General features: G+C 39.7%; 1 protein-coding gene across 3 annotated transcripts in view; it reads right to left on the reverse strand.

Moving 5' to 3' along the window:
- LOC149153869 (phosphoglycolate phosphatase 1A, chloroplastic-like) overlaps window positions 1-17,443 on the reverse strand; it is a 295,703-nt gene that overhangs the window by 219,204 nt on the left and 59,056 nt on the right. For all 3 annotated transcript variants that reach the window (XM_089439669.1, XM_089439667.1, XM_089439668.1), the window contains exons 3-4: window positions 1,938-2,030; window positions 1,785-1,856 (exon numbers count right to left, since the gene is read on the reverse strand). In XM_089439669.1, coding sequence (XP_089295795.1) covers window positions 1,785-1,856; window positions 1,938-2,030 — 165 coding nt within the window. The remainder of the gene's footprint in view (window positions 1-1,784; window positions 1,857-1,937; window positions 2,031-17,443) is intronic.

Consider the following 17,443-nt stretch of genomic DNA (forward strand, 5'->3'; position numbering starts at 1 on the left):
TCAACACATACACATCATCAACTGAAGGAAAAACAAGCACACAAGTGACACTGTTATTTTTGGACTAATGTCCCTAGAAAAACCCAATGCGGGAAAACCGGTGCATCTATCTGAGGGTTTTATTATTAAGCAGTTTCATAATACAATCTGGGTGCTAGAAATGGCTCACCCAATAGAGAATGCCATCGACAGTAATACCTCAGTCGGAGACAGATATCAGCCCCAATCTGCCCCACGAAATCTCCCAGCGTCAGCCTCTCTGGTCTGCGTCAGCCTCTCTGGCCCAACGTCAGCCTCTCTGGCCCAGCGTCAACCTCTCAGAGCTCTGCGTCCACCTCTGGAGGCTCTGCGTCTCCCACACTGGCCCTCCTCAGGCTCTGCGCAGCTCCTGGCTGCCTCTGGCTGCTTCTGCGTGGCCTCTCGCTGGCTCTGCATCAACCCTCTCCTAGCTTCTGCGTTGATGCTCCCGGTACTATCTCTACTACTGCATTCACTGCCCCTCAGCTGCAACTCTGATCACTCATTCGATTTCCTCAGCAAGCCTTGACCCAGAAAATCGAATTCTTGATCAACTCGGTGTGTTCTCCAAGTGACCCTCAAGCCTCTTCTTATACTTTCTCGTTGACAATTCAACGGCCGAGATTAAGTCCCTAATCAACGGCTAAGATTAGATTTGGCTTGATCCATGACTTTTGGACCATTCTAACTCAGTTTTATATTAATTCACGTTAATATTTTATTTTCCCTAAGTTTAAACTTAAAGACTCCATTAAAAATATTAATTATTTTAATATCTCCCAAACTGGTTAGATTCTGCCCAAACCATTTCTGGGTATTGGAGATCTCATGTGCTTTAGCCTCTCCACCAATTTTCGTGGCTAGAGCACATACGATGCTACCCCAAATCAACAATAAGTATAATTTTTTCGTAATTAATTGTAGTACATGCAAACCATCTGCACGTCACATTTTGATAACGTTTCATGCACTAGATTTTACTAAGCAATTTTCTAAAGCTTACATTCTCCTGAACGGGCATTAATCTCTTACTTGAAGAAGCCAGATTTAACGCTTTCAGAAACTAGATTTATTGATGGCATACTTTGAGAAAAGCCATCGCAAACATTGAGATTATAATTGACCTATATGTTTCGCTATGGTTATTGTATGTTGGGAAAATTAAAGATTAATTAGCTTTAGCTCATACCTTGATATCTGTGCGTTCTAAATTCTTCAATATCATCCACGATTATGTTCAAGAAATAGGTATCTTGACTATTTGATCACATTGTTTTCAGACACAAACTATGACAAAAATAAAACAAGGTTACCCCTCTCACACCCTGCTAAATACTTACCCTACTATGTATCACTAGCTGCTAATCACCCGTGACTGAGAAAGAAAGATGGGTAATAAGATTCAACAATAATTCATGGGAGTGGAGTGTGCAAATCATATTTTGATTTCTTGTCCCATTTTATGGATTTCGAAATTCTTATTTAGGCAACCCTGTGACAGGATTTAGTCTTTTAATGGGTTCTCAATGGTCATTGACAACGCTGTTGTTGGTACTGAAGAACTTCAGTAAGTTGTATTATTTTTGACAAATACATATTATATCATGACATAAAATATGATAATATTTCAACCTTTCTAGAATCCATTGAAGAAAAGAAATAAGGTTATGTCCCTCTTCACATACAATAGAGGATATGATTATACAAGTATTATCTTTTTAGATACATGCACATATCAAAATAATGAAATCATCTTACAGCTGCACCTTTTTTTCATGGGGGAAATCAATAGACTTCAAGTAAACAGCTGCAGCAAAAGATGATGGAAAAATCTCTTCCTGCACAAAACAGAGATACATAGAGATGAGTCCTTATCTATTGCTAGCTGTGACATGAAGCAAATGGTATTATTTTATCACCTCTCCAACTGAAAGACCAAGTGCTTCAAACTTCTTCCTGTATTGTTTTCGAGACTTTGTTGAGTTGTTTGTCATGAAAACAACTTTCTTACCCTGCATCAACAATACAAGTAGAGGTGCTATTATATTTTCCAATTCACTTTTCTAGGATAATTCATGTTGTTTACTTTTGAAGGAAAAAAAACTTTCAGTAATATTTAACTCGTGTTTATGTACTAGCAATTGATCTCTGTACATCACAATCAATGGAAGATTAAAATTTCCAGTGTAAAGTGCACAAAGCATAAAAACATTCATTAACTGAACCAATCATATTCCTTTGATCACTAAGAACGGTAGTCCTCTATTTGAATTAACATCTTATTAATTTCTTATTAGTTCGAAAAACAGTTTCATTATTTATCCTCTTCGTTCATCTTACTAAATAAGTCAGATTGACTTTTTGTTCCCTTCTGAACTTAAGTGATGCTTGCTATTTGTTTTCTAAAAAGTGCATCTTTTATTACACTATAAACAGAAGATTTACATCAAGAAGTACATCAGTAAGCTAATACATCATGACAACCCCCTTGCTTCACAAACTCAAAATCACAACAAATCGAAAAATCAACATAAGCTGGAAAGGATGATTAAATTTCATGCAACTTTGATTTTTTTGTGTTTGATCAAATAAAATTTGTTTTCGCAGATGATATATGTGATCTGCAAACTCCATATTGCCTACACCAACCCATTTTTTATGGTTTCCTTCACAATTCAGAATTAAGCCAAATCAGTTTTCTCTCATCACCTTTCCTTTTCTTTGAGCTGAACTTGTTTATATTATGTGGTACAAGCAGCTTTATGAGCTCTACAATAGGTGCATCATAATCACGTTTTTCTTTCAAACAAACAGAACCCATGGTAACCCCACTAAGTTTAAAATATTGTACTGTTATAGTAGCTTTGTTAATTATATGTCCATACTGATTTCCAATTAGTCTTTCCGGCTACAGTTCCTACAACCAGGGGTAAGAGATCAAATTTTGTGCAAGGAATGTGTTAGAAGGCAATGGAGCAAAGGACCTCTCTCTCTCTCTCTCTCTCTGTGTATGTATATATATATATATATATATATATATATATATATTTCCTTAAGTTTGGAAGTTGCACATTCAAGATCATTGCAAGGAGCATCCAAATGATTCAGCTCTCTCTCTTTCACTATATATATCAGTGTTGATAATATCAGTATCGGGAAAATATCGGCGAGGGTCCAGAAAATATCGGCAATATCGGCAATATCTGGCAAAAATATCGGCAAAATATCGGCAAATATCGGCAAGCATAAAAAATGCATAATATATTCATTTTTTAAAGATTTTTAAACATATAAAGCAATAACAACATGAAATAAACACATTGGCACATAAATATGAAGAAAACACTAATATATATGATGTCAAATAGAAATGATACATCAAAGGCGATACCAAATCCTGCTGATACCTGATAATTGTCCATTCAAAGACTCAAATGTGGAGAACCAATACAAAATAACATCACATATATAAAAGTATCTCATCATCGTGAGTTATATGTAGCATAACAAATAAAACTAGCAGCTATCTATCTGAAATCACTGCCCTCTCCCCCTTTTACGGGAAAACATGATGGGTTGTTTGCCAGGCCTGCCCCTAGTAGTAGGAGGCCCTGACCCTGCCTCTGCACCTAATGTCAAATAATGAGTGCTAGGTATGGGGCTATGCTCTCCTATATCTATTGCAGATGGTGTTGATGCTGATGCTCCCGCATTGTCCTCCTCCTCCTCCTCCTGCTCCTCATCTGAGTGCTGTTGCTCCTCTGACTCCGAGTCCTCCTCTTGCTGCCCCTGCTCTAATGGATCATCTGCCACTAGCTCTAACCATGAAGGTGACTCCTCCAAGAGGGGCTCCTCAGACTCCACCCTCCACGGAGACAATACATCAATATTGTCTAAGCTAAGTCACATGACACGAGGACACGAGACACGAAGGACACGTAAATACGAGTATTCAATACAAAACGCAACGACCTGGAAACAACACGTTTTATATATATATATATATATATATATATATACCGAAATATAGTTTTTTATCCATATTAAATTGCAGGTTGCAGCATATTTAACCAAATTAAAATATAATTACTTCTCAAAGTTCATAGTTCACTTTAAAAAAATAGATAGAATCAAAATTTACTATTTAGAAATTAGAATGTGATATGCTTGGTCTTGATTCTTGAATATTCAATGTTCATTCTTCATGTACAACTTACAAGCACATAAGAAAATAACTAAAGTCTAATCCTATTGATTTCCTCTGCCCCTCTTGCGAGAAAATGCCACAGCTTTCCCTTTCCCTCTAGATGTAAATGCTGGTGCTGGTGGAGTTGGCAGTGGAGTTTGCTATGCTCTAGAAGCTGAAGAACTAGAAGTAGGAGCTATAGGAGGTAGACCACGTCCTCTACTGGTGGCAGGGGTAGCCCGGGCAGGTGGTGTCACCTGGAAACATTACAATCTCCCAATCCTGAAATCCTAAAAAACTGATAAGTCTGCTGCGTTTTGAATGAAATCTAAAATTCTACTTTCTCCATATGAAATCCAATGAGGCCGGAACCACTCTCAAACATCCTGAGTCATTTCATGGTAATGTTAAAAATTTAAGTAAAAGGATAAAAATGAAGATTAAGTAGAATGTCACTTTTACTTTAAGAATTTAACATTACCATGAATAGCATATCAATACTAGGGCCTAGAACGCTCAAACCCTCCTTGGCAGCAACCACATAGCTCTCCCCTTCCTTCTCCAGCAATCAAAAATGAAAATGATATGAAAAAAAACCAAAATCAGATTTTTATAGGCCATGCAGAAATTTTTTACAGTCATCGGGTGATATTTTCGATCGTTGCGCGATATTTTTCGAAATATCGGCGATATTTCCGAAATCGCGCGATATTTTGTCGGCGATATATCGGCTCGCCGAAAATATCGCGATATTTCTGAATATCACCGATATTATCAACACTGATATATATATATATATATATATATATATATATATATATATACATACTTGGATTTAAACAAATATTTCCTTTAGTTGGAAGTTGCACATTCGAGGTCATTCCAAGAAGCATCCAAATGATTCAATTCACTGCTGTCAAGTTCCATGAGAGAGAAAAGGAACGAATGGAACTACTAGAAAACCTTAACACCTGCAATAAATGGAGAACATAGCAGCACTGCAATAGAGATAACAATCAAGTTAACGCCAAACAGAAGTGCTAGAGCTGATCTATAGGAATGCTAGGGAGAAATAAACCATGCACAAAAGAGGAAAAAAAATGCCCAATAACAAGAGAATGCCAAAGATATAGGTGCCCTTAGGCATAAAACACTTTATAAAAGAATGATCAAGATCACAAGATGATGAATTAGAAATGACTCTTAAGTATGTATTTGTAGACAACTTGGGAGGTAGGGCACCCTCCCGAAGAGGGGTTATGGGCCCACATATCAGTTGACTTGGTTGGCCTTAACTATAACCTAGTATTACAATAAATGAGCATAAGTTGGCCTTAGCCACATACATTAATGATATAATATGGGCCCACTATAGCCATCTGAAAATTACACCATTCTTAACAACCCCCCTTACACTGAACAAGGGGCACAAAGAAGAATGATGAAATACAAATGTCAGTGGATTTATGTATACACAACTCAATAAAGTCAACCATGGCCAATATACAAAAGTGAGCGGGCTTATGAATACCCACCCCAAAAACAACTAAGAAAGCTCAAATGTTGAGAGTGGATTTATGCCTACACAACTGGAATATAGTTGAGAATGGCTTGATGGATACTCAGCTGAAATATAGCTCGCCCAGATGCATCTAAGAGTGGGTGTATGGATACGCAGCTTGAATATAAGATGGTCTTGATGAAGATACAAAAGTGATTGGGTTTATAGGTACTCAACTCAAAATAGGGTTGGCCCTATTCAGAAAAGGCCCGCTTAATATAAATAGGCAGCCTTGGAGAGAAGCCATTCGTGTTGAACACGAGCCATTTAGTAAAATATAATCTCCCCTAAATGCCATATTTGGTTCCACAAGCTTCTATGTGAAAATCCCTGAATCTAACACATCAGAAACCCCTACTGCAATTTTTAGTTTACTATCTCCTATTTGTTCTTTACATTAACAAGTTATTTAATTGCATAAACATCGAAGTAAACACAAATGCAGCGTTTAAAGGTATAAAGATCATGTACTGAGATAAAATGAGACAATCACAAAATGGACACCGTTATTTTTGGACAATCGTCCCCGAAAAAAACCCAATTTGGGAAAACCAGTGCAGCATATAGAGGGTTCTGTTATTAAACAGATTCGTGAATACAACTAGGGTGCCAGAAATGGTTCACCCTTCAGAGAATATCCTTGGCAGTAGTACCTCTCTCCAGAGACATATATTCCGGCAAATCAGCAATCGGATGATCAACCCCACAGTGACTTTGATTGTTCCTTGTGCTGGATAGCGAAAGCTGCTCCAAGCACAGCTCTGGAACTGCATCACCCTCTCTTGGCTCAAGATCTGTTGATCATCTCCCAGTCTGCCCCAAAGAATCTTCCAGCGCTACCTCTGAGGCCCTCTATGTCCTCTGCGCTAGCTCCTTCGGCCTCTGCATCAACCTTTCTAGGGCTTGCATTGTCTCTCCCAGCACTTCATTACCTCTCTGCTATGTATTCTTCAGCCTTGGAAGGAAATCCCTTGTTGAACTGCCCCTCACTGCAACTGATCACTAATTCGATTTCCTCAGCAAACCCAACCCCAAAAAATCGAATACTTGATCTCTCTTGGTGTATCTCCAACTGACCCTCAAGCCTCCTCTTATACTTTACTGTTGACAAACCAACGGCCGAGGTTAAGTCCCCAATCAACGACTAAGATTAAAATTGGCTTGATACTCGTCACTTAGAACTTTCTCACCCATTTTATATTAATACACATTAATATTTTTATTTTCCTAAGTTTAGACTTAGGGACCCATTAAAATATTAATTATTTTAATATCTCTTCATCCGGGTGGAATTTCTCCAAATGATTTCTGGGCCTTGGGGATCTCATGTGCCTTAGCCTCTCCACCAATTTTTATGGCTAGAGCACATCCAATGCTATCCAAAATCAACATTCTACAGGTGGCCTTTGGTGGAGATATAAAAGAAAGATCTATTGCCCACAAAAAGTGGATACCCTAGGAGAGCATTTTTCTATTCATCTTCTTCCAATCGACAGTTGACAGTTGGTAGCCCTTGAGAGCCACCTTATAGCCAATATGATGTGCCACTTTATCTCTACTCTTTGCATTAGTTGTATGTTTCCTCACCCATCTGTAAAGAGCATATGTTGTTGATTTTCTAGTGCAATTAGGGTTAGCATGATATTTCTGAAATTCTAATAATTACTTTTGATGTAGATATTCTTTTAACTTGTCCCAATAAATCATTCAACAAATATACTTCAAAACTTTAACAATAAAGAACAGTAGAACAATAGAGATCACAATGCACAAAAGAGAGACAAGATTTACCCTAGGAATACCCACTATGGGGAAAAATCCAACAACCTTTTCAATATAAAAATTCTTCTTGTTCAATAAGTGACACACCTAGACCTATGGTCAAACCTAGTCTTTTCCTCCAAGTCAAGCCACCCAAACTAATCTTACACTTCCAGAATTTCGGCTCTCCTGCAATAGTCAGTTGCACAAAATTTCGGCCCTGCAGCAGTTGCCCCAGAACCCATAAAATTTCAGCCCCTTGCAATAGTTTCCCCAGAAACTGTGAATCACAAAGAGAGAGATTCCTTCACACATGCAAGTTACAAGAGAGAGAGAGGAGAGAGAAAATCGACCTTCTACTTCGTCCTTCTTTGTCCATCTTGTCCTTCACTCACTTGCCAAGAAACTGTCTTTAGAGAGGAATGCGAATTGCCCAAATGAGGAACTCAATTTGCCTTTCTATAGTACTCTACCTAAGGAGAATGGTCTTGTCCCTTGGCCAAGGCCGACTTGTCACTTTTGGGGCCAAAAATTCAAATTTACATCTTTTAAAAGTCACAATGGGACTTTCACTCAAATAAATTTTCCTTTGACTCAAGCATTTATAAATATGCTTTGCAATGATAAATATAATTACATCAAGTGACCAAATGTACATTATGAAGACCGACCATAGTTATAAATCCAACACTCCCTCTTAACTAGGGAGGTATTCATAATCATTGTCATAGATGTTCTCAAATTGAACAAATTTCTCTAAGGAAAAGGTTATCCATCATTACCAGCATCATCATCTATTATCAACATCTGCCAGCCGCTAAGTTGCACAAAAGGCTAAAACGTCTAGAAGTTTCCAAACAGGTACGACTGGAAATGCAACCCCCAAAAAATGGAAACGTCAGGCGAAACATTATATATATGTATGTATGTATGTATGTATGTAATTTTTTTATAGATATATTAATAACAAATCTTGCAAGAAAAAAAAAGAATGAAACACATAAATGACATTTTAGAAGGAAAACCTAGTCTATGTTAACTCGCATAGATGATCACATGATTCAAAATCCAAAATTAGTGTTTATAAATGAGGTTGTACATCCAAGATTTGAAAATCAGTCTTTATGCATGAGGTTTTACATCCAAAATCAACCTTTATACATGGCTATATATGTTAGAAATGAAATATAACATGAGCTAATGACAAATACAATTACATATTTATAATCTTAATCCTCATCTTCATTAACAAAAATAGAACAAGTTGTTTTTTTAGCAGAACTAAAGCATGGAATGATTGGAGATAAATTATTTTGTGGAGTGATTAGAGATAAATTTTAGTGTTATATTAGATCTATTTTTTCCATAGAAGAGCCCCACAACCTTCTTGGGTGCTTGAGTGAGCCCATAGAAGCCAAAAAGTCATGGAAACTGCACAAAATTAGACAGAAATTGGGCAGATTTGGGTCGAAACGCCCCCGAAACATTTCAAAAGTGTTTTGGTGGCGTTTCTAAATCAGGAAATGCCATAAAGGCGTTTCAGTCACATTTCAGTGGCTTTTTGGCGTTTCGAGGAGTTTCGACCCTCAAGTACGGGTATGCCACCTTGGGGGCCATTCCCTACAACATAGGCTAGCAGCCATTTCCGGGGTGGTACCAAACCCATGGCAATGTGATCAGCATATCAAGACTCACTCTACCACATTGATCGGTCCTCAAATCCCATGGCCACCACCTAGGCCAAAATGCTGAGACCCTCAACTAGCAAGCACTCACTCACCCTTCCTAGTGAGCACTCTGGGCCAAGACCTCACTCAACCCCTTCTTGGTTGGTGATCGGGTCTAGATGTTGAACCAGACCTCACTCTACCCTATCCGATGTGTGATCAGGGTCCAGGACCTCACTCCACCCTTCCGATGTGTGATCAGGGTCCAGGACCTCGCTCCACCCTTCTAGTGTGTGATTAGGGTCCAGATGTTGAAGGACCTCACTCCACCCTTCTGGTGTGTGGTCAGGGTCCAGATGTTGAAGGACCTCACTCCACCATGCCTAGTGTGTGATCAGGGTCCAGGACCTCACTCCACCCTTCCGGTGTGTGATCAGGGTCCAGATGCTGAAGGACCTCACTCCACCATGCCTAGTGTGTGATTAGGGTCCAGGACCTCACTCCATTTCTGATGTGTGATCAGGGTCCTCCTCTAAGAGACACTCACTCAACACTGCATGCTGAGCCCTCTAGGTCTCTTGGACCTGTTAGCCTCGCTAGCACTAGGCCCAAAAATTGGATCCATGTATGCTCTTAAAGTTTCCAGATTCACTTAAACTCATCCCAAGCTATCCAAAAATGCCCTTGAAATCTTCAGCATTTGCTTAAATATCATTCAAAAATCAGAACTAGTGCAGGAGGAAAACCCTTAAAAGGGAGGAAAAACAATATCGGAAGACCAAAACACTGAAAAATCAGTGAAAAACTACATATCAGAGGCTTTAACAGTTGAGGCATAGAAACCATTAGATCTGGCCGATCAACGTCCCAGATCTAAGCGGCTAATCGCAATCGATGCTATCACAGAGGAGGTTTAAAGGCGGGCACATACAACCGCCAATCAGCGATTGTCGATGATCGGATCGGCGGGGAGCATATGTTCTGTTATATAAAGGACTGGGGAGCGAGCGACGCGTGATTGTGATTTATCGCATCGGCACTATACCATGGGGCGGGGCCTAGGCACGGGCATATGTGCGACCCAATGGGTCGAACCCGACGGAATTATATGCGACAGTTGATAAATTTTGAAGTCCGCGTGAAAGCCTACTTTTAATGTATTTCGTTGTTTAAACGAAATACAAAGAAACACATGACAACGCCAATAGTGATACAGCCCAGACCCAAAAGGGTTCGAGAATGATATTATATAATATTTGAAGTTCGCTAGCTTGGCCATTTTTAATGCATTTTTCATATATTTTGTTATTTAACGAAATACACAAGAACCTTGGCAGCGCCGATAGCGATGAAGTCCGGACCCAATGGGTTTCAGAGTTCAAATATATACTATTCCAGGTCCGCCAAAGCCGATTTCACGTGTTTTTCAGTGTTTTTGGCGGATTTCGAAATACAAGGAAAACACACAGGATGCAGGCTTTTGCGAATTACGATGGCGACTAGGGCGGACCCGAGAGAAGAATAAACCATTTTTGAAGACCTTTGAAGTCCGAAAGGACAGAGAAGGCAGGATTTAGCAGTGATGGCTGTGTTTTACATTTAAAACAGAAATAGACATTGTTTTCAACAGAGATCCACCACAAGGGTAGCGTTGTTTTGCCATAACAAAAGCATGCATTGTTAAATCATTGGAAGGGCCACAGCACGCTGCAGCCCGAAACAGAAAGATCAGGGAGCTCAAACAGCGCAACAACCACACCAACAAACATTATGGAGCATCTCTGGCACAAGAAAACTCCCAGACAACGCAACAAGCCACCAAAAATATCTGAAAGCGGTTACTCTACTATCAGAAGCAGAAAAATCTGCTCCCATGCTTGCCTAGAGGGCATCAAATCAGTTAGCAATGCATATCAAACAGATTAAGACTTCGAGCCTCTTAGAGCTCAGGAGCATTGTACACAGGCTATAAATAGTTGTTCGTAAGATGTAATAAGGGTTCAACTTTTGGAGATTATTCCTCCTCTGTTCATTCAAGCTTCTCATCTTCATTCTAGCAATATAAGCTTCTTTTGCCATTATATGTTCAATGTCCATTCTCTTTGTTGTTTTATGCTTGCACTTGAACAGTTTATTCATGTTTTCTTTGTGTCTAAGGCCAGATAACTGTCATCTTATCTCTGCTTTGATATATTAGATCTGCAAGCTTCTTTGTTGCTTGTAGCTAGCCATCCATGTGTGGTCATATATGCATCTGCCAGTACAGTCAGTATTCTCTTTTGTTGCCTATAGCTAGCCATTCATTTATGTTTATGTATGCAATCTGCTGGTATAGTCAGTATTCTCCATCTATCCATTGAATTTATAACTTATTGAGCATTAGTGGTCTAAAGCCTTGTATTGGTGAGAGTGTTCATGCATGCATTGAGTGAAAACAGAGCTGAAATGGTTATCTAACTTGATCCAAACCATCATTTATTCCAATAGTTCAGAGAACAATATTGAAGATTATATGTTACCAGGCATCTCCGATCTGCAACCTAGGAGAGTTTCCTGGAGTGATAACATAATTGGTGCCGTTGCCGGGGAGAGGAAACTGAAGCTCAGCTTCCCTGGGAAACGACACAGATCCAGCTTTGATGATAGACAAAGTCTGGGCACATTTTTGGTTGTAATAATCTATCTGGCGACTCTACTGGAGGCCGAACCTCTTGGCGACTCCACTTCATAGTTTTGGCTCAGTTTGTGAGGCATACTCGGAGAAATCCTCAAAAGCTACAAGTTGACCCAGTACCTGACCCTGAAAAAATCATCAAAGAGAGAAAGGTATTGCAAAAAGGAGCATCAGGTTCAAGTAAACCTAAACAATCTCCCATATCTCTTCAAGAAAGGCTTGTAATAGAATAAATACATGTTGAGAGTATAGCATCTAATACTAGCAGTGAAGAAAAACTCTCAGAGATTCATAAAGCTCCTTATTCTTTAGGTTCTCCTTTTGCTTTAAGCCCAAAGGAAACCTCACCTCCTATCCATCATACTCCTTTAGTCCTGTCAGTCACTCCTCAGCCCTCTATCATTCAAACTGCCAGTACTCTGTTAGCCACCACAGCTATCGCAGGTCCACAAGCACCTACCAAAATGGAAAGAATCATAGGTACTAGGTATGGACCTCTAATACTTCCCACTCCTTTGAATGCCATGCCTACTGGAGAATATCATAAATATAGGCTTAAGTTCACTAGGACTGAAGGTGTTATTGCTAAAGAACATCTTGAGCCATTCTATAGCTATGCTGATAATCTGGACATTAGTGAAGATGATGTGTGGATGAGAGTCTTTGCCCAAAGCCTAGATGGAGAGGCTAGAAAATGGTTCAGAGAACTATCCCCCAGATCTATAGCAGATATTGAAGCTTTAGATGATGCATTCCTAAAGCATTGGGGGGATAAAAAGGACCTCCTCTACTACCACACTGAGTTTGGCAACTTAAAGAGAGAAAATAGTGAGTTGTTGTCTAATTTTAATAAGAGGTTTAACCGTATGTACAGCAAGATACCAACTAAAGTAAAACCCACTACTACCTCTGCTAAACTCACCTATGCCAGTGCTTTTGACTCTGACTTCTGCCTACTGTTGAGATAGAGGCGACGTGCTACTTTGGCTGACATGCAGGATGCAACGTTGGAAGCGGAATCAAACATCATGGCTACAGAGAAGCTCAAGGGAAATGTTAATAGAAGAAGATAGAGGGGCGAGTCTTCATCATCCTCTGATCCTAAGATAGATAAAATGACCAAAATGATAGAGTCATTAGCCTCTGAAATCTCCAAATTGAAGGTTGAGCAGCACCCGGGGAAAGGAAGAGTGCCTAATACCTTTGCTCCTAGAAATCCAAATCCAAATCCATATAGAAGAACAAATGAGCAGTTGCAGATTTTGCAAAGAAACAAAGATGCTAATGAAGACCAAAGGGTGAAGGCTCCTTTTCAAAATGCAGTCATGGAAGAAGAGCAGTTTGAAGAAGATGATGAGATCCATTGTCTGGAAGACAAAGGCAATGCTTCCTTTTTGACCTCAGCTGCCTATGAAAAGTCATTATGCAATGACCAGATTAGCCAAGAATGGGATGGTAAAGCTATTCTACAAACTGTAGATCAGCAAAGATATAATTTGAGGTCAAAGATAAATAATGCCAAGGAAACTCCTGTTCAAAGAGTTGTTGTCCCTATAGTACCGCAAGCTAATAAGCAAAAACAACTGGCAGTTGATCCCATCATCCTCAAAGCTCCAGCTCATGAGGTAAGAGGCCTCGACAAGTCTCCTTCTTCTTTCAGTTTTCAATCAGAAATTCAGAAGCTAAGAATACCTATGCCTTTGATTGAACTAGTGAAGAATGAGACCTTCAAAAGATCCATCCTCGAGACCCTTGAGCCTAAAGCCATCCAAGCCTCCACTGACTATGTAAATCTGCAAGATGACAAGCCAGCTGTTATCCTCACCCAATGATTGAAAACTGTGAAGACAAATCCCCATCATTCTATGTCTCTTTGACTATTCATGATAAAATCCTTCACAACTGCCTTCTGGACACTGGAGCCAGCCATAATCTGATGCCCAAGGCTGTCATGGATGAGTTGGGTCTTAACATCACTAAGCCTTATCATGACTTGTTTTCTTTTGACACCAGAAAAGTGAAATGTCTAGGATTAATCAAGGACCCAGCCATCACTTTGTCTCAGCTGCCTATGAAAAGCATGATGATGGACATTGTAGTAGCAGATGTACCTCCCAAGTTTGGCATGTTACTTTCCAGAGGTTGGATCAAGAGATTAGGTGGATCATTGCAAAATGATCTGTCTTATGCTACTGTCCCAGTTTTCAGAGGTAAGAGCAAGAGATTATACAGATTATACAGAGAGGCGCAGTTGGCTTATATCATCAGCAATGAGGAGAACCCCACTAATCATCCCATATACGCTGTTGACACTAATTTTGGAGCATGTATTCTTCATATTGAAGAATCCCAGTTGGCCTCCACGCAGCTTTAAGAACCAGTTTGCCAAATCACTGAGGAAGAAGGCCCACAGATTTGGGACATGTTCTTTGATGGAGCTTGCTCTAAAGAAGCTGCAGGGGCAGATGTAGTCCTTGTGTCCCCAATACAAGAATACATTCATTTATCTTTCAAATTAACCTTTTAGGTCACAAACAACATTGCAGAGTACGAAGCTTTAATTCTGGGCTTAAGCGTTGCTAAAGAAATGGGCATCAAAGGCCTGAAAGTGTTTGGGGATGCAGACCTCATTATTCAGCAGGTAAATAAAACTTTCCAAGCTAAGCATCCAAGGCTGAAGGCATACAGAGATGAGGTATGGAGGCTCAAGGATTCTTTTAATGATTTCAGCATTTCTTATATTCCAAGAATGAAGAACCAGCTTACCAACTCCCTTGTTGTCTCTGCTAGCATGTTTATTCCTCCTTTGCCTCCTAAATTGACATATGAAGTTCAGGTAAAATACAGACTATCTCTACCTGACAATGTCAAATATTGGAGGGTTTTTGAAGATGATGAGGAAATTAACAGGTTTTTGCAAGTCGTGGAGGAATTTTCTGAAACGCACATCGATCAGGAAAATGAAGCCATGGGAGAATGCGGTTAGCCCAAGCTAAAAAGCGAGATCGGCCAAGGAAGCATCATCCAGCTGCCCAATAATCACATACCAAAAGGATTGGTGCCTCTAGAGAAGCTTTTCGATCATAACGACGTGCCCTATAAGCCGGCCAAAACAGAGAATGAGTCTGTTGTCCGTAAACATAACATAGGGAGCCCAGCCCATCCGAAATTTATCAATCTGTCCACTCATTTGTCTTCTGCCCAGAATTCCGAGTATTGCGCCCTCATGAAGCAATTCGCTGATATTTTTGCCTGGGAATACAGTGATCTTAAAACTTATGACGCAGACATCATACAGCATAAGATTCCACTAGAAAATAATATCACCCCTTTTAAGCAGAAGCTAAGACCTATCAGCCCTCTCTTATTGCCTTTGATTGAGAAAGAGATCAAGAAGCTGTTGGATGCCAAAATTATAGTGCCCCTAAGATATTCAAAATGGATAGCTAACCTTGTGGTAGTGAGAAAGAAAAATAGAGAAATCAGGCTTTGTGTCGACTTCAGAAATCTGAACAAGTGCTCTAAAAAAGATAACTATCCCCTGCCCAAGATGGAACACTTGCTGCAAAGAGTTTCAGGGGCTAGAGTCATGTCTTTCTTAGATGGATTTTCAGGTTACAATCAAATTGTTGTACATCCTAAAGATCAGGAAAAGACCGCCCTCACTACTCCTTGGGGCACTTTCATGTACTCCAAGATGCCTTTTGGACTCATGAATGCTGGGGCTACTTTTCAGAGGGCCATGGACATAGCCTTTGTGGGAGAGAAGGACAAGTTTGTCCTTATTTATCTTGATGACATAACAGTCTTCTCCAGCAACCACAAAGACCATTTACAGCATTTAAAGGAGGTCTTCCTAAAGTGCAGACAGTTTGGAATTTCAGTGAACCCAAAGAAATCACAATTTGCTCTAGAAGAAGGCAAACTCCTGGGACATATCGTTTCTGCTGAAGGTGTAAAAATCGATCCAGCAAGGGTTCAAGCCATTCAGACATTGTCCATCCCAAGGTCAAAAAAGGACATTCAATCCTTCCTGGGTAAGATTAACTTTGTAAGGAGGTTCATTCCAAACTTTGTAGAGCTTGTAAAGCGCATCACTTCCATGCTAAATAAAGGAGCAGAAATAAAATGGACCGATGCTTCAAGAAGCTCTTTTGAAGCCATCAAGCAAGCTATCATGGAAGCTCCCACTCTAATCAGCCCAGATTACACTAAGGAGTTTTGTATCTTCTCTTTTGCCTCTTATGATACACTTGCAGTAGTTTTGTTGCAGAAAAATGATTAAGGCATAGAGCACCCCGTGGCCTTTTTCAGCAAAACTTTAAGGGATGCTTAACTAAGGTATGACCTTATCGAAAAAACAAGCTTATGCTCTCATAAAGTCTTTAAAGGCATTCAGAATTTATATTCTGCATTCCAAAGTAGTTGCATGTCTACCTTCAGCCTCAGTAAAGGATGTCTTAACTCAGCCAGATATTGATGGGAAGAGAGCTAAATGGATTGCAAAATTCATAGAATTTAACATAGAGGTGAAGCCCACTAAGCTTGTCAAAGGCCAAGGCTTGACTAAACTTACGGCTGAAGAAAATTGCAGCTTGTTAGATATAAATTCCATGAGTCTGAATTTAGATGATGAGCAGAGAGAGGGAGCAGCAGAAGAGCAAAAGCAGAATCAATATTTGGTTGAAAATCTAGCCACATGTAAATGGTATTACAGCATAGTTCATTTTTTGCAAAAGCTAGAAGTCCCTCCCGGGCTTAGCTCAAGTCAAGCTCGTGCCATTAAACTTAGATCTGCCAAATTCTACATTAATAAAAATTTGCTTTATCGGAAAGACCCATCATGAATCCTCTTGAGATGTCTAGATAAAGAACAATCGGTGGAGGTCATACATCAGTGCCATTCTAGCATCTGTGGAGGGCATCATTATTGGAAAACCATAGCCCACAAAATCTTGAGGGTTGGATATTATTGGCCTACTTTGTTCTCTGATGTGTTTTCTTTTGTAAAAGCTTGTGACAAGTGTCAGAGGTTTGCAGGAAGACAACAGCTAAAATCTCTGCCCTTAAAGCCAATACATGTCAATGGTCCCTTCCAGCAGTGGGGCTTGGACTTTATAGGTGAGATCAACCCACATTCCAGTGGCCAACACAAATGGATCTTAGTAGCCACTGATTATTTCACCAAGTGGATTGAGGCTATACCCACTAAGAATTCCAATCATCAAGTTGTCATAAAATTCTTGAATGAGAATATTTTCACTAGATTTGGTTGCCCAACCAAACTAGTCACTGATAATGCAGCAGCTTTCAAGGCAAAAGAATTGATGGACATGACTGAATCCATGGGCATTCAAGTGGTGCATTCTACCTCATATTATCCTCAAGGCAATGGCCTGGCAGAATCATCTAACAAGAGCCTGGTAAGGGTAATCAAAAAGCTGTTAGAGGACAACAAAAAGAGCTGGGATTCCAAGCTGAAGTTTGCACTATGGGCTGACCAAGTTACCATCAAAAAATCCATAGGGAATTCTCCATTTAAACTGGTTTATGGTGCTGATGCTATTTTCCCCATC

This window comes from Pinus tabuliformis, chromosome 9, assembly GCF_031772625.1.
Source record: "Pinus tabuliformis cultivar Carrire ecotype Pingquan chromosome 9, CPIR1, whole genome shotgun sequence".
In the NCBI taxonomy this organism is placed as follows: domain Eukaryota; kingdom Viridiplantae; phylum Streptophyta; class Pinopsida; order Pinales; family Pinaceae; genus Pinus; species Pinus tabuliformis.